The sequence below is a fragment of the Chelonia mydas genome, chromosome 2 (genome assembly GCF_015237465.2).
Source record: "Chelonia mydas isolate rCheMyd1 chromosome 2, rCheMyd1.pri.v2, whole genome shotgun sequence".
NCBI classification, from domain to species: Eukaryota; Metazoa; Chordata; order Testudines; family Cheloniidae; genus Chelonia; species Chelonia mydas.
In genome coordinates this window covers 233129718-233148431 of record NC_057850.1, presented here as the reverse complement: position 1 = coordinate 233148431, position 18714 = coordinate 233129718, and the positions used below count along the sequence as shown (strand labels likewise).

General features: G+C 44.7%; 1 protein-coding gene across 1 annotated transcript in view; it reads right to left on the bottom strand.

Annotated features, from left to right (window-relative positions):
* Nucleotides 1–18714, bottom strand: part of CCDC7 (coiled-coil domain containing 7) — a 340456-nt gene that overhangs the window by 202858 nt on the left and 118884 nt on the right. Inside the window, 1 exon segment of the mRNA XM_043538840.1 lies at nt 4663–4744. Within this exon segment, the coding sequence (XP_043394775.1) occupies nt 4663–4744 (82 nt within the window).

The window sequence follows — 18714 nt, the reverse complement described above, 5'->3', positions numbered from 1 at the left end:
TTCACATCACCATGAATGGTCCCTTGAACTGCTTATGCTAAATAATCTGTTCCATATTGTATTTAGCTGTGACACTCTAACGCCATGTGTACATTACTCCTTATGTCAGCAAAATGTATGTCATTCAGGAGTATGAAAAAACACACCCCAGAGTGACATAAGTTTTGCCAGCATAAGCACGCATGTACACATCGCTATGTAGTTTCTCCTCAACTTTGTGGCTTTGAGATTTGTGAAAGAATACTGGTAAGTACATTGATTAAGATGAAAATCCAAAATCACTTTTGTAAAAAACTTAAGGTGATGTCTGAAGGATACCCTGTTCTTATAAAACACTATAAACAGTGGATACACCACAAGGGCCTGCAACTCCCCTACCCTCCTGGCAGATGTGATGGCCACCAGAAAAGCCACTTTATCTTACAGTTGTAACAATGAGCAAGAAGCTCAGGGCTCAACAGGTGGCCCCAGGCACACAGAGAGCACTAAATTTAAATCCCATGGTGGCATCGGATCCCTGACTTACAAGTAAAGCCTACTTATATCTTTCAGGAATCTTACTGTCATTGGGTTAAAAACACAGAACAACCTTCAGTTAGGAGTTGGAAGGCAGAAACTGCAGCCAAATGGTCCCTTAACCAAACAAATTGAAGTCCTGTTTCTTTCAGGTGACAAAAGACTCCTCGCTCGACAGGGAGAAATATTTTGTTGAGCCACCCAGATGGAAAACCGTTTCCACTTCCTGAGATAAGTATACCCAGTTGAGGGTCTTCTACTATTCAATAAAACATTCTGGAATGCTAACAAGTAGTTAGCTTCTTTTTGTGTTAGCTGCTGAGGAACCATGTCATGAGGTGAAGCATGCAAGAGTTCAGATGTAACACTTAATCTTGATCCTGTGAGCTTAGGTCTTTTATTTGAGGCAATAGCATCAAAGCCTGGATCTTCAGGCTTTGCAGGTCTGAGAACCAATGATGCCTCAGCCAAACAGGAACTGTTAAATTCATCTTGGTCCAATTCTGTTTGAGCTTGGAAATTAGGGGTACTGGTAGATATGCATATAGTAGATAGTTTCCCCACAGGAGGAGAACTGTATCAAAGATAGACCCCAGTTTGTGTCCCACACCGAAGCAGAAATGGGAACACTTCCTGTTCTGTCTTGTGGTCAAAAAATTTCCTACTGGGATTCCTCATGTGCAAACCACAGATCTGAGTAGCTCTGGTTTGAGAGACCACTCATCATTTAGACTGAATGGTCCACTGAGATGGTCCACAAGACAATTCTGAATTGCCGGGAGGTGTGATGCTTTGAGAGATACAGCACTTTTTATGCAAAAGTCCCACAGTCTGACTTGCCTCCTGGCACAACCAGCTGGACCCAGCTACACGCTGCTTGGTCACATAAAATAAAGCAATGGTGTTGTCTGTGAGTACTTGTATAGTGCTGCCTGTGATATGTAGTAGAAACATCTGGCATGCTCAGAATATTGCATATGGTTCTAGCACATTTATGTGCAACATGAGCTCCTCATTGGACCACAAGTTCTGGACTTGTAGGACTTCCAAATGCACTACCCATTCCACCCATGGAAGATGCATCTGTGACTGTGATCATGGAGGGAAGAGCCAGTGAGAAAGGGATGCCCCTGCACACATTGTTCAGGTTCATCCACCAATCCAGACATGGCGGAACCCAGGCAGGTACATAAATCAGCATGTCCAGATGTTTTACTGAGCAATAAACCACCTTCAATCACTCCTGTATACCCCACAGGAGAAATCTGGCATGCTAAATTATATATTTACATGCTGCCTTGTGTCCAGGAGCCTGAGACAACTCCTCACCATGGTATGAGGCTGTGTCTGGAAGAAAGCACAAAGGTTCTGTATTGAGTTGAGGAGTGCCCCAATAGATTCACAGATATTTAGGTCAGATGGGACCATTATGATCATCTAGTCTGACCTCCTGCACAATGCAGGCCACAGAATTTCACCCACCACTCCTGCGAAAAACCTCTCACCTATGTCTGAGTTATTGAAGTCCTCAAATGGTGGTTTAAAGACTTCAAGGAGCAGTCTTTTGCACAGGGCACAGAGCTGACTTTTCTTTGTTGATTATCAGGTTTAACTTGTTGAATGAGCAGTGAATTCAACAAATGCTGTTCCCCACCTGCTGACTAGAGCAGACTTGAATCAGCCGATCCACCAGGTACAGAAATAGCAGGAGTTCCCATCACCAAAGGTAGGCTGCCACCACAGCCATGCACTTTGTGAAAACCCTCTGTGCCAATGAGAGGCTGAAGAGAAACACAGTGAACTGCTACTGGTCTTCTCTTACTGTGAATCTGAGGAATCTTCTGTGGCTAGAATGGATTACCATATGAAAATATATATCCTGTAAAGGGCAGTATATCAAACATCCTGATCAAAAGAAGGGATAATGGAAGCCAAAAAAGTCATACACTTTATTTTCTTGATGTATTTGTTTAATTTCTAAAGGTGTAAAATGGGTCTGAGACCTCCTCTGGATTTGGGTATAAGGAAAAATGTGGAGTAAAGCCCCTCGTTTCAATGTATGGAGGTGGTACTTCTATGACTTCTAGACAATGTAGAGTCTGTATCAGGAAAACAACCAGAACAATGGGCGGTCAGGCCTAATGATGGGAAGTATGTGGGTGGCTAGGACTGGAGGTTAGAGCAGAGCAGAGTTGAACCAGAGTCAAGAATCAGGGCCATGGGATACCCAAGGAGAACCACTACATAGATATCAGATCCAGAGGATCCCTGTAAACTCCTATGAACTACTTATGTCCTCTGCCAGTTGGCACCAAGGGGCCTCTGGGTGACACATGCATCCCAATTAAGACAGTAATATCAGGGCAAAAGAGCCTGATGGTTGGTAACACAAGAGGTGTAATCCTGCCACTGGATAAACTTGCCATCCAAACAAGTTCAGGTTTTTTTGCAACTTTGGGTAACTTTATGTTTTAAGAGTTACCTTAGCTCAACCCTGATGCTGTTTGTCATTTACAGTAGCGACCACTAAAGAAAAAGGCATTGGATGTGAGTAAAACTGCTCATATCCTTGAGAAGGGACTTGATATTTCTGCTCAGTTCATTTAGCCACTCCTGAAATCGAGGCTGGTGTCTGCCAAAGGATCTTTGTCGGTTGTCATATGGCTTCATTTATCAGTAATACTTCTTTCCCCATAGTAGCGGTGTGCAGAATATCAATTAAGCTTGTGTGGGTTCTCCATCACAAGCTCAGTCTGCCTGACCAGAGAGGCAGCTACCTTTTGTGGCATGTCCTGACATATTTTGTAATCATTTGGTACTAGTGATGACGCCTCAAGTACTAGAGTCTTATCTGGAGATGAAGAAGATGCACTCAAAGGTGGCAGAGCTAATGCCTTATGAGGTGGCTGGTCATAAGCACCAATCTTTGGAGATTAGTCCACAGATGCCTAGACGTGCACTACAGTCAATACCCAGGTTGATAGCCAGATTGGTATTGGTTGGAGTTTACTCCATTTGAGGTAATTTGTCTCTACACAATAACTGAGAGGAAGATCTTGAGGCCAAAGACATTCTCCATGGATTCTAGTAAGGCCAGTGAGGAGGGTGGGAAGGCATCATCAGCCAATTGTAACAGAGCCAAGATGCCCAATCCCTTAACCTACTTTTATCAAAAAATTTTCTGCAGGAGTGAAAGTAAGTCCTAGAAGATGGTCTGGAGCCTCTGTAGCAGGAGTGGGAGGCATATGAACCTATATCAGACTCCAAAGAGGAACAGGAATTTTCAGGGAGGCACATTATTGGAAGAGGTCGCTGGTGATAGAGACCTGGACCGATGATAAGTCATCAGTGCCAGAGGCAGCACTGGAGGCAGCTATTGGAACTGAGCTATATTGAGACTACATTGGTACCAGAGGACTCTATCCATTGTCAGTGCCAAGGATAAAGAGTAAGTCAGTACTGGTATTGTAAGACGAGAAGCCAGTACTGGTATCTAAAGGACTGATCCTCCTGCTGGTGTTGGTGTTGGAAGCAACTACCTCCATAAGAATGAGTGGGGAGTCAGGTACCAAAAGGCACAGAAGGTCCTTTGCAGACAAGTATGCCTCTGGCGCCAACTACACTGATATAGGAGATTGCACGCCACGCAGTGGCAGTTCTGAATCCTCCACCGTCACAGCTGATGTCGCTGGCCTCGATGATCCATTGAGGGTACCAGAGTCAACAGCTTCAGTCTAGAAGGGACAAAAACCAAAAATAAAACAACTACAAGTAAAATTAAAGAGAAAAAAGAGCCTCTTTTAGACAAAAACTAACAAGTACTACCAACTAACTATATATACTATCAAAACCCTAAAGAGAAAGAAACTGCACACAAAGGTACAGTGAATGCTCCAACTGACAGCCACAGGTGGTAAGAAGGAACTAAAGGAGGGTCAGGATGTTTGCCCTTTATAGCCTTGGCTGGAGCATAAGAAGACAAAGGGCACAATTGCCGCCTCTATGGGTATTGCAAGGGAAAACCCTCTGCCACTGATGCTCTGGACGCTCACATACCTGAATGGAATGAACATATGCAATCAAAGAACTATTGTAACCCTAAAAATACATACTGTATGCAGTATTGATACTATCAATATCTATTACCTGAGCTTTAATTAAATCTTCTTTCATTTTCTGATTTTCACTTTCTTTTTTAGACTGAATAATAGAAACTCTCCTTGCTTCCCTGTAATTCATAAGATACTTTCATATTAGCAATGTTTACTACTGACGCTATATAATGCAGACAGTCTAAGAACTTTGATAACCAAGTGTTCACTCTGAAAAGCGCACTCAGATTCCAATTTCACTCTTCTTATTCCAAGTTATAAATAGTGCAAGAATTTGAGAAGAAATTTTAATTCTGCAAAGATAAAGATTCAGAGCCATTGAAGTAAACTAAAGAAAAGTTAATTACCAAATAGATGTAGTTCCTCTAGTACATAGTTTGTATGGATCCACATTTCTGTGATACATATGCCCTGGAACAATAGCTCAGAACTCTTTTTGTAGCAATATCCAATGAGGCCATACGGATCCAAACTGAAGATATGCCTATACTTCGATTTGAGGATGTAATTCCCAGCTCAAAGAGACTTACCTATGCTGGCTCTGATGAAGCTAACACACCAAAAACAGAGTGTAACCACAGCTGTGCGAGTAGAAGGTACTAGTCACTCCAAGTACAATGCAATCCAAGATGCTAGGCACATACTTGTGGCAGCTAGCCCCACCCCACATCCCTGCCATTCACACACGCCTTTATGGATATATTCTATTTTTAGTCCACTAGCTCAATCAGAGCTAGCAGGGGTATGTTTCCTTGAGCTGGAAATTACAGCCCCAGCTCAAAGTGTAGACATACCATACGAGTACATAAGGAAATGCAACTCATCCACCTTTCATTTCCTTTCTCTGCAAAACAATACCAATAGAAAATTCTAAATACTAGTAAAGAAAGATAAAAAGTAGGAATACATGCAGATAAATACAGTTCCCCTTTACATATTTTCTGTATGAATCCTCACTTCAGCAACTTTAACTAGCAGTGCAAACCTCAAAGGAGGATGGGGCTGAAGAACACTTGAGACTGTACACTGCATTTCTGAATTAGGAGTTAGTTTTAGCCACCAACTCAAGGGAGCAATGTTGTGTAAAAGTACAAACAGAATGCCAAATAGCAGCTCTTCATATCTCCTGGGTTGGATAATTTCTCAGACATGCAGTGGAAACTGCTTTAGATTTTATGCAATGTATACCCAGGCTTTCAGATAGAGACACTCACATAATCATAAGTTTAAATATGCAGCAGAGACTGCTTTCTCTGGATCTATCATATAATCTACAAGAAGTTGAGGGTATTTGTAAATTGATTCGTTTTAACACCTAAACTACACAGCCTGGATTTTTCTGGCAAAGTCTGAGATATGAAGAATTAAAAAAAAAACCTATGAGATTTGTTCAAATGGAAACCAAACTTCTTTTGGCAGGAGTTCAGGGTGTGGGTGCAAAACCATATAATCTTAGTGAAACATTATGTAAAGAACTGAAGGGTGATTGGGAATGCAGTTTCTTATATATTCACATTCCAAAATATCTGCATCCTTGTGATAGCATGTGTGTAGCCCCAATAAACACCACTATAAAGAAGGTCCTAGCTCTCACACATACCTTGAGTGGGATCCTCACAGACAATACCGTGCTATTCTGCACTAACACCGCTGAGGTTGCTATTAAGGTTTTACACAACAATAGGTATGAGGCGCTTCAGAGGAATTTAACGAAGGTAGGTGAAAAGGCTACGTGATGGCAGATGGAGTTCAATATAAATGCAAAGTAATGCACATTACGGGTAAAAATTTAAACTGTTCATATACTTAACAGAGTTCTAAATTAATTATATCAATTCAGGAAAGGGACTTGGGTATCACCGGATTGCTCAATACAGACCTCTGCTCAATATGCAGTTGTAATAAAAAACAAAAACAAAATAAAAAAAACCCAAGCTGTTAGATGCACAAGGAACACAGTGGTGAATAATATGGAAAATAGTAATAATGCCATCTATGAATCAATCATATGGTCTTATCTGGAATACTGTGTGCAGTACTAGTCATTCCATCTCAAAAAAGGATATTGCAGAATTAGAGGGGGTTCAGAGAAAGGCAATGAGAATGATAGGCATGGAAAGTCTCATATGAAGAGACTGAAAAGATTAGGAGTGTCAGCTTAGGAAGGGGACAAATAGGAGGGAACATGATAAAAGTATCTAAAATAATGAATGTATAGAGAAAGTAGAATCATAGACTATCAGGGTTGGAAGGGACCTCAGGAGGTCATCTCGTCCAACCCCCTGCTCAAAGCAGGATCAATCCCCAATTTTTGCCACAGATCCCTAAATGGCCCCCTTAAGGATTGAACTCATAACCCTGGGTTTAGCAGGCCAATGCTCAAACCACTGAGCTATCCCTCCCCCCATCAGTACATCAGAAGCTTCTGTTCTTCCTGTCTCATGACACATGTGGGTGTTCCACTTCAGGTATGCATGCACCCCAGATCAGAAGTTTTTGGCAGCAATTCCTGTTCAGCCTGCACGTGCACCATACACATCCTCGTGCCTCGTAGTGAGGATATATTGGGCTATGTGGCCAAACCATCCTTAGTAACTTCTCTACCATGAAGTTCCACAGAGGAAACTTCAATATACTTGGGAAGGATGGTGTGTAGTGGAGCACCCACAGGGACTCACATCTCTAAGAACTCCAATTACTGCACAAGGTGAGTAACCTCTCCTTCTTCAAGCAGTGTCCCTGTGGGTGCTTCACTTCAGGTGACTCCTGAGCAGTATCCCCACAGGGAGGAGGGAAATCCAGAACAGTCTTGTATTGATGACAGAACTGCTTTGCCAACCACAGCAGCTGATCTAGAGGCATGCTTAGAAAAGGCACAGTGCTTAGAAAAAGTATGTGTTAAAGTCCAGGTTGCTGCCTTGTAAACCTCAACAACTAAAACGTTATTTAGTAATGCCACAGAAGTAGATTGGGACTTTGCAGAATAGGCTAACACTCTACAAAGGAGCTGAATACTGGCAGAGTCATAACATGAAATGATACAGTGGGAGATCCATCTTGAAAGCCTCTGGGTGAAGACTGTGGATCCTTTGGATCTGTCTTGCAATTGAAACAAACACTCTGAGAGACTTTCTGAATGGTTTGGTTCTGTCCAAATAAAAAGCTAATGCCCTTGCAACGTCCAGGGTATAGAAGGCAGCTTTCTGCCTAGTCTGCTGTGGTTTGGGGAAAAACGCTGGGAGATGAATAGTCTGGTTAACATGAAATTCAGAAGACATCATAGGTAAAAACTTTGGCTGTGGTCATAAGGAGACCTTTTCCCTAAAGAACATTATAAATGGGGGTGTAGTGGGGTGGCTGCCCCACTCTTAGAGAGTTAAGAGCAGCAGGAGTTAAGAGCAGCCAAGCTAGGCTGATTGGGGAAGCAGCCATAGCTGGGGCCACGCCAATCAGGGCCCAGCTGGCCCCAATAAGAGGGCTGTGGACCAGGAGCTGTGAAAGAGTCTCTTTCTGGAGAGAGAAGGACCTAGCTGTCTGAAGGAACAAGGGTACCTGAGGCTGAGCAGTGCTGGGGACAGGCAAAGGAGCTGGGAAGCTCCAGCCGGGCAACTCCCAAGCCTGAGGCCTTGGTTAAGACCTAAGAAGGTACTAGGGCTGCAGAGGAGCAGCCTGGGGATTGGCAGAGGCAGCTGGTCCTAATCCCCTTGCCAGTGATGAGTGGCCATTACAGACTGCAGTCTGCCCCAGTGAGTGGGGGGCTAGATGATGACTGGCAGTAGCCACTGAGGCAAGGTGTGGATAGAGAGTTGGGGTTCCCCTGGGAGGGGAGACCCAGAGTGTGGGGACTGCTGGGGGGCAGAACCCCAAGGTAAAGGGCATCAGGGTCCAGGAGGGCCATGGGGCCTGAGGCAGGTGAGACACCGGCCTGCAGAGGGCACTCTGGACTGGACAAGAGCTAATTCCCGTGAGGCGCTGCACCGGTGAGCCTTCGCTTTGCTGCAGGGGCATTGTCATTAAACCCTCCAGTTCTCCAACCCTTCTGGTGGAAGTGGTGGCCACCAAGAAAACTGTTTTCATTGATAGATGAAGCAATGAACATGTGGATAATTGTTCAAAAGGGTGTTTCATAAGACAAAGACAACATTCAAGTCCCATATTGGTGTAGGTTCTCTAATTTGTGGGAAAAGATTCATCAGATCTCTGAGAAATCTCAGTGTAGTGGGATGAGTAAAAACTGAAAAAAAAAACTGCCAAGTGAATCTTGACTGATCTTTTCAATTCTAGCTGGTAGTTTAGGATGGTGGAAAGAGAAGAGTGGACAGGAGGAACATGTTGACGGGTATACCAGAGATGATATCACCTCCATTTCTGAAGGCAAGTGTGACGCATGAACTGCTACAAAAATGCAACAAGTGTTTCTAAACAGTAGAAAGAACAGGAAGATTCTGTCCCAGAGAACCAATAAGGCACAGTGCCTGATGCCACAGAATCTCCAGGTTGGGATGAAGTATCTGATCTGCTCCTGAGACAACAGACAGGCTGAGTGGAAGTTGCAGCAGAGGGCCGGAAGCAAGTGGAATGAGGTTATGATACCAAGCTTGTCTCAGGCAAGCTGATGCAATCAACACTACCTTGACTTGTCCTTCTTGATTTTTTTAAATTTTTTTTAGAACTTTCAAGAGCAACAGTGTTGGTAGATAAGGATAAAGAAGGTCCTTTGTCCATAAAAAAAAGGAAGATATCTCTCAGTGACTGAGGATCAAGCATCCCTCTCAAATGAAACTTCTTGCATCTTCCATTGGTTGTGGTAGCAAAAAGTTCCATTTTTGGAAGTCTCCAGATTAGAAATATGCTGTTGAAGACTCATGAATCCAGCTGCAACTTGTAACTCTGGGAGAAGTGTCTGCTGAGGTCATCAGCTGTGGTGTTCTGTGTACCCAGGGGATAAGAAGCTGAGATGACTATGGGTTGTCTATGCACCCCAACTCCAGAGTTTTATCACTTTGGCACAAAGTGAGGGGGAGTGCAATATGCCCTGACAATTGATGTAGAACATGGAGGCCAGGTTTTCTGTCATGATCTTGATGGACTTGGATGTCATCAGTGGGAGGAAATGGACGTATGCATTCCAGAGCCCTCAACTCCATAATGTTGATGTGCAGAAGACTTACTTGGAGAGACCATTTGACCTGGATGGTCTGAGGACCAAGACGCGTCTGAAGTGATAATGGCAATTGAAGGAGTTTGAAAGAAGGGGACTCCTGTACAGACTTTGGAGGGTTTCTTCCACCGATTGAATGAGACCAGAACCTGATAGGGAATAGAGATCTGTTTGTCAAGATTGGGCTTGCTTGGTATGTAGACTCTGTGGTGGAAAAATTAACCACGCGTTGTTTGGATCAGAACAAAGCTTGAGGTCCTCTTTATTTAAGCATGCGCATACAGAGAGTCAGCAGGAGCTGCTCTGCCGTGAACAGAAAATACAGGAGCTAATATAGCTGAAAACAATGATCTGTTAAGCACACTTCCTTCAACAGCATTTTTCCTTATTTGGCATATAGAGGAAGCTTCAGTGGTAGCTTTGCCTTATTTGGAATATAGCAAAACAAGTTTTACCTGTTATTGACAGCTGCTTTCTTTGTGGTTAACAGTCTTTTCTAACTTCTAGCAGTTGTGGTTACATTTTTAAGCTGAGCTGTTGCTATTTGCCTCTTCGTGGAATTTTCCTCACCCTCTTCTTATGCTTTATACACACAGTTAGCTTGACCAAAGTTTTAGGCCTATTAGTTTAGGCCTACTAGATTTTTCTTTCACATTCCGCCTCTTTGGTGCCTTTTTTTGGCACCACTATTTGGGCCTAAACTTCCATAGCCATGAGCCTGTTAATTTCCTCTTTTTCGTTTTCCTGTTCTTTTGCCCAAACTGTGTCATACATTTCATTTACAATCATTAGTGCCACCTGCTTCCTTGCACTGACTACAAGGCTGGCAGGTTTAGGGCTGGATAGGCAATAGTAAATACATCTTTTATAGCAACAATAACACAATCCTACGCTAAACAGCAATAAAACCATCAACATTCCCATGGCAATAATATGATGTGGTTGGGATTGTCGAATAGCTTTAGTCACAGAACACAATACATCAGTTTTGGTACACAAAGTAGATACTCTATAGGCAGTATAAAAGGCTTTTTTTGGGGGGGCTTGACACATATTTTGGAGCATGGTAATTTGTCCCTGTAATTCGGAAATTTTCTGAACCTCAGGTAGGATTGAAAGCAAATTTTGGAATCGGTCAGATACTAAAGCAGTCCAGTTAAAAGGTATCTGGAACCTGAGGGCTAATTGTAGAGTTTTATCTGCAGGCCAATAAATGTTATGGTTGCCTGCGGCTGTGGTGAGATTAAAATGTACATCATTCAAGGTGGTGGTTTCAACATGCACACAGCTATTATTAGCTTGGAAAAGTAAGCGTCCTGTCAGGGTAGTCCTGTGTCCCATACCCTCCCAACAAATGTTGTCAGGAACAGTGACAACCTCTTCTGGTTTTAGTTTACGTACACACTGAAGTTGAGGGGGTTCTAACAGCCAAAGTGTCCATTGGCTTCCAACACCTAGCCAAATGTTGGGCGTTACTCCAGGAGCACTGACTACGAATTGGTTGGGCAGACCAGGTAGTTTAAGTTTCCAAATGTCTCAGTGAATTATCCAATCCCACAAGCATCCTCCCCATGAACCCAGCAGGATTTGGTAGGTGGGAGACCATACCCCTCCTACCGGCCCGTATGCGTGGAAGGAGCACTGTGAATGTCTGCATCTCCACTCAGAAAATCTCCAAGTATGTCTCCACGGCCACAGATTAGATGGAACGCCTGAGGTATTTGTAAGGGCAGTAGGCCATGCCTGATGTTCAAGATCCCTTTGAATGGCCATAAGCAGGTCATTCAGAAAATCCTCAACCTCCGAACAAGCCAGATTCCACTGCAATACCTTTCCAGCGTTGGTGATACCCATTACCATTTCTGTTAACAGCTTTTGGGTCATTGAACTAAGGGCGGAGATAAGGTGTAATTTACCAACACCAGCCTGAACCAGGCTAGCTGTGCTCCAGTAATAAGGCCCGTGGCTTTTTCCAACTATCCCAATTTTTCCTCATGTTGCTGACCTTTATAGATATTCCAGATTGAAGCTATGCTATTTGCCCCATCTCACAGGTGTCCAGCTAAGTGTCTCTTCTTTTTAGCGGAAATTCAGGTTCGTTGCTGTGCCAACCGAATGGCAGCTCCTTTTGAACAATTAGGATATATAGAGGTAATCTGAAAACTAAATAAGGGTACTGTAAATTTTACAGTCCCCAGTGTAGCATTAATTACAGTCCATTGAAACTCCAACCCATCTCTTTTTGATGAAGTATTATACTGCATTTGATGGCTGAACACCCTTATATACTTTTGAGAGGCCTCAGCATCAATATCATAGGATGGGGTGTACTGCAATATGGTGCAATTTAAATTATTAATTATTGGGACATTTTCAGTACAGGAAATTTTTTCAGCAGCGGAGCAAACTTTTTGGGTATTTGTTTGGCTATTTAGTAGTTGGGTAACCAAATAACAATAAGGGCCTTTTTGATTTATCATGCTACAAACTTCAGGAACGGCCATCATATCTGTCCCGCCATGGGACCCACCAATTTCAATTTCCAACTTTTGGGGCTCAGTGGCAGTGGTATTATATATTTCTATTTTCACCACCCCATTTGCTCTCCACTTAATCATTCGCTCATATGAACGGTTCTGAACCTTAAAAAATAATTTATCTGAGCAAAATTCGCATAATTTACTTAAATGTGAAGGTTTTGGCCATTGGGCTTCATTTGAATATACGGTATCGTCTACATTTGGGTAGGTTGAGAGGGCGGGGGTGAGGTTAATGGAGGAAGGGATGGTGGATTTGGTGGTTGTGGTAGCAAGGCGTTTTTGATATTCATTGTCTGGAAGCCAATTAGGGAGGGCAGTGCAAGGTGAAGGCACTTGTCCAAAAACACAGGGAGCAGCCTGTGAAATAAACCCTGATACCCAATCAATACCACATTCCCAAGAATGGGACCCACAAGTTCCTTCTTGCCAGTTTACAACATCCCGTCTTTTCCACTGGGGCCAGTTCTTAATGTCTTTTGTGGTCAGAAATTCTTGTACCTTGGCTTCAGCAGAGCGGATGTTGCTTTTCCTTTCTGGGAACGTCCCTGGTTTAACATTAAACAAGGGAGAGGTTAGTGGCACTGCATCCAGTTCCTCAAAGGGGTTTTTTATTGGCGAACTGCTGGTGGCTTTGTGCATCCAAAAGAACATAACAGTATCATGAAAATTCAGCAATAGTAGCAAGAACATAGTTACTCATACAAACCAAATAGAAGGTATCAGCCATTTTTGCACCATGGCTGACTCCTTTATTCTGACTGCAGGGTTGGTCACGGCAGTCGGGTGCCAGTGGATGCTAGGCTTTCCACTGGACTTCTAAAGGCTTTATTCTGGCCTTTGATCTTTGGTGTCCCCTTTACCAGCAGGCCTGAAGCCTTAGCTGGCTATAAGGGCGAATCACTGGAGGTATCAATGTCTCTTCCTGAGGTTGTACCTAGGTTCCCTTTTGGGGCCTGAAGCGGTGTTGTCGTCATGACCACTTTGGTTACTTTCGGGAACTGGATGTGGCGGTTGGAAATCGTCAGCGTCTGGGTTCAAGGGTGGTGTTGTTTTCTTGCAGTGGGAGGCATGGATCCAGCTGATGAGTCCCTTGCACTTGACCGCTGTATGGGTGGTCAGTAAGATCTGGTAGGGGCCCTTTCCGTGCGATTCCAAAGAAGTCTTTCTTTGATATACTTTAATATAAACCCAATCTCCAGGCTGAAGTGGGTGGCACAGTGTGTCAGCTGGTTCCACCAGGGCACTTTGGACCTGTGAATGGATAGACTTAATGCAACAAATTAGCATCTGACAGTATGTCATCACAGTATCATCATTTAGTTGCAGGTCCAATTGGCAAGGGAGTGGGGGAGGGGATGCTGGCATACACATGGGTGTGGCCATAAGGATTTCATATGGGGACAGGCCATGTTTGCGTGCAGGTGTGCTTCTCACACACATGAGAGCAAGGGGTAGGGCATCAGGCCATTTAAGGTTGGTTTTGGCACAGATCTTAGAGATTTTGTTCTTTAGTTCCCCATTTTTGCGCTCAACTGCCCTTGCACTCTGGGGGTGAGGAGCACAATACACGTGTTGTGAAATGTTAAGAGCCTTGCAAATCTGTTGCATGATTTGACCTGTGAAATGGTACCTCAGTCACTGTTAATAGAGAGAGGTAGACCAAATCGAGGAATAAAATCCCTTAACAATTTTTTTGCTATGGTGAGGGAATTGGCCTTGGCGCAAGGGTAGGCTTCTGTCCAACCAGAATACATACAGACACAAACAAGAATATATTCATAAGAACAACATTGTGATATGTTGATAAAATCAATTTGGATATTTACAAAAGGTCCCCACGGAGTGGGGTGCGCAGCGAGTTTTTGTCCGAACTGGTCTGCCACTATTGTGGGCTAGGCAGATTGGACAAGAATCGCAGTACTGCTGTGCCATAATGGAGAAATTTGGGGCATACCAATGACGCAATACTGAAGCGATCATCCCCCCTTTGCTCACATGCGCCAATCCATGGGACACCCGAGCAAGATAGGGGAGCACAGCCTTGGGTGCCATCAAGCGGCCGTCTGGGGAGCACCACAAGGCATCCGCGTACAAAGTACATCCATCCTGCCTCCATCTGTCCTTCTCTGGTTCTGGGGACGAATCTTGCAAAATCATGGACAGAGGCAGGCATGGGGGGAACTGTGAACTGAGGAAAATAAAACCAAATGGAGCAGGAGACCCGGAAAGGGCCACCCATCTGGCAGTAGCATCTGCCAGTGCATTTCCTCTGGTAACATCATCATAAGGTTTCCGGTGAGCAGTACATTTTACAATGGCAGTGGCAGAAGGGAGTTGAAGGGCATCAACAAAGGCCCCATTACTAATTTTTGCCCCCCCCCCCCCAAGTGAGAAATCCTCAGTGTTTCCATAGTTGCCCATAATCATGAACCACCCCGAAGGCATATCGAGAGTCTGTGTAGATGGTAACAGACTTGTCCCTGGCTAAAGTACAAGCACGGGTAAGGGCAACAAGTTCTGCGACTTGGGCTGAGTGTGCTCCTGGAAGGGAGTGGGCCTCCACAGGCTCGTGTTGGGAACAAACAGCATTGCCAGCCAAGAACAGGCCCTCAGGATTTCTGAGGCAGGACCATCTACATAGAATAGTAGATCAGGATTATGAAGTGGAGTATCCTTCAAATCAATTCTAGGAATGGAAAGTTCTGCTGTCTTGGCTAAACAGTCATGAGGTTCTCTCTCAGCTGCTGTGGGAAGTAGGGAAGCAGGATTAAGAACAGGGCAGCGAGTAAGAGTTACATTTCAGGCATTTAAAAGCAGCATTTATACTTAGCTAGACTGGAGTTAGAGAGATGCTGGGTTTTGCTTTTTAGAAGCAGGGTGGTCACAGCATGTGTGACGACAACACATAAGGGGGAACCCAAAACGAGAGTAGCAGAAGCCTCCACAAGGGAAGCGGCTGCAGCTACCACCCGAAGACAAGGAGGGACTTCAGCTGCTACAGGGTCCAAAGGTGAGCTATAATACTCTACAGGGCATCGTTTGTCACCATGAGTTTGAGTAATGAACCCCAAGGCTATTCCCTCCTTCTCATGGCAGTAGAGGGTGAAGGGATTCTGGTAGTCAGGTAAACCCAAGGCGGGGGACCAGGTAAGAGCCTCCTTAATTTCAGTAAATGCTTCCTTGGCTTTTGGGGTCCATGGAAGGGGTTCAGGGACCTTTTCAAGGGTTAATTCTTGCAGGGGCCTAACAATAGCTGTATACCCAAGAATCCACTGTCAGTAATACCCAGCCTTACCTAGGAAGCCGCGCATTTGTTTCTTAGTGGTTGGTTTAGGGACCTGGAGGATGGCTTGTATTCGCGCAGAGGATAAGTGTCTCTCTCCAGCTGAAATATCATGTCCCATATAATGGACCTTGGGCAGACAGAGCTGCAGTTTAGACTTGGAGGCTTTATGACCCTTCTCGGAGAAAGCTTGCAATAGTGTAAGGAAATCAGTTTTAGAGGCCTCTAAAGATGGCGATACCAACAGCAGGTCATCTACGTACTGGACTAGAGTGACCCCATTTTGAATTCAGTATCATCCAGATTCCTTTTGAGGATCTGTGAGAACAAGGTGGTCGATTCGGTGTAACCCTGGGGTAACCTGGTCCAAGTGTACTGACACCCTTGGTAGGTGAAAGCGAACAGATATTGACAATCTTTTTGGAGAGGGATAGAGAAGAAAGAAGAGCAGAGGTCAACAACCGTGAAATAAACGGCAGAGGGAGGAATATAGGAGAGAATAATAGCAGGGTTTGGGACGACTGGGTAGGTAGGGAGAACAGCAGTGTTGAAAGCATGGAGATCCTGGACAAAGCACCAAGTCTGCTTGCCAGGGTTCCTTACAGGTAGAATGGGGGTGTTACATTCACTGACTATAGGAATAATAACTCCTTGTTGAATTAGGGAGGTAATTACTGGGCGGATTCCCTCCTCGGCATCTCTTGATAGAGGATATTGCTGAACTCTAAGAAGGGGCTTTGTCGGGTCTAGGTGAATTTGAACTGGTCGGGCAGTCCTGATGCACCCTACCTGGTTGGTGTGCTTGGCCCACAAACAGGGAGGAACCTTGGCCAGCAATTCCTGTTGCAACAAGGAAGGGCTGGGGTCAGTCTCCTCTTCTGGAGCGCCCAATTGCAGGACTGCTAGGACCTCATTTTGACTGGGGTCAGGGACATCCAAATACACACCATCTGGGGTGCAATAAATTGTACAATTTAATTTGCACAGCAAGTCTCTTCCCAAAAGGTTAACAGGTGAGCAGGGGCTGAGGAGGAAAGTGTGGTGCTCAGACAGAGGCCCGATAGAGACAGTCAGAGGTGAGGAGATGGGATGGGGAATAGGAGTGTTGCTCACTCCTACTGCATTTACTATTTCTGAGGTTACTGGAAGGGAAGTCGCCCATCCGGAGGGTGGACTGCGAGGCACCGGTACCTAGCAGGCAAGAGGTAGGGATACCATTAATTATACAAAAAGAAAAGGAGTATTTGTGGCACCTTAGAGACTAACAAATTTATTTGAGCATAAGCTTTTGTGAGCTACAGCTCACTTCATCGGATGCATTCATCCGTTGAAGTGAGCTGTAGCTCACGAAACCTTATGCTCAAATAAATTTGTTAGTCTCTAAGGTGCCACAAATACTCCTTTTCTTTTTGCGAATACAGACTAACATGGCTGCTACTCTGAAACCTGTCATTAATTATACAGTTTACATATGGTCCTGTTTGGTTTAAAGGGACACATGGAGCAATGAAGTTACCCATCTCCTGGCTATCCTAACGGTTTTGAGGGCACAAAGGAACAGGGGAAGAATATTGAGGTGCAAGGGCAGGCTCGATTGGTTGGCTAAAGCGATTGGGACAATTACTTTTCCAATGGCCCACCTGTCCACAACAGTAACAGGCATCATTGCCTTGCCCCTGAGTAGGGGAATGGTGGGGACCTCTGTTGGGTCTCCCTCCTCTTCCCCTTAATGGTTGGTTACTGTGGGGTTTCTGTATATTCTGGATCTGGAGGGTCATTAATTTAGTTTCGATGTCATCCTTTTTCTTTTCTAACTGACGGTAGTAATGCTGGGTGACTGCCAGAATTTCGTCTGGGTTTTTTTCTTCCCAATCCACGGTACCAATTTTTAATTGGTCCCCCAATCGTGGATTGAGTCCTTGGACAAAGGCGGCCACTATGGCTTGTTTAGCATCTTCCTCTGCATTTTTTATGCCAGAATATGTCTTGAAAACCTGCTTAATGTGCTGCACATAATCAGCAGGGTTTTCTCCTTTATTTTGTTTACAAGCACTAATTTTAGTCTTCTATCAGGACCCAGTCAGAGGTGATGGACCTGGACCCCAGGCCAATGTCTGCAACAGCAGTAGTGGATCCAGTCCCAGAGACCCAGATGGAACCAGTCCCAGAACTGGAACCAGCGGAACAACCAGCACCAGACCATTTGCCAGCACTGAATCCAGTACTTGCAACCTCAACTCCAGAGGGCCCCGCCAAACCTGAACCGGCAGCAGCCCATAACCCTACACAAGAGGCTCAGCCGGAGCCTGAATCCCAACATAGTGCACCAGCAGAAAGCGGTTCACAGTCAACGGAAACAGCCCCATCCCCTACATCGCTTCCAGAGGGACCAAGCATAGGTCCACAATCCAATGAGGAACTGATGTCTCCAGCATCAAGGGAACAATTCCAGACTGAACAGGAAGCAGATGAAAGCCTCCAGAGAGCTTGGACGGTGGCACGGAGCAACCTACCGCCTCTCAGATCTTCTAATCGATCCAGGTTTGTTGTAGAAAGAGGACTTTTATACAAGGAAACTCTTTCTAGTGGACACCAGGAAGACTGGCATCCTCAGAGACAGTTGGTAGTTCCAACTAAATACCGGGCCAAGCTCTTGAGCTTAGCCCATGATCACCCTAGTGGCCATGCTGGGGTGAACAGGACCAAAGACCGTTTGGGGGGGTCATTCCACTGGGAGGGAATGGGCAAGGATGTTTCTACCTATGTCCGGTCTTGTGAAGTATGTCAAAGAGTGGGAAAACCCCAAGACCAGGTCAAAGCCCCTCTCCAGCCACTCCCCATCATTGAAGTTCCATTTTAGCGAGTAGCTGTGGATATTCTGGGTCCTTTTCCGAAAAAGACACCCAGAGGAAAGCAGTACATACTGACTTCCATGGATTTTGCCACCCGATGGCCGGAAGTAGTAGCTCTAAGCAACACCAGGGCTAAAAGTGTGTGCCAGGCACTAGCAGACATTTTTGCCACGGTAGGTTGGCCCTCCGACATCCTCACAGATGCAGGGACTAATTTCCTGGCAGGAACTATGGAAAACCTTTGGGAAGC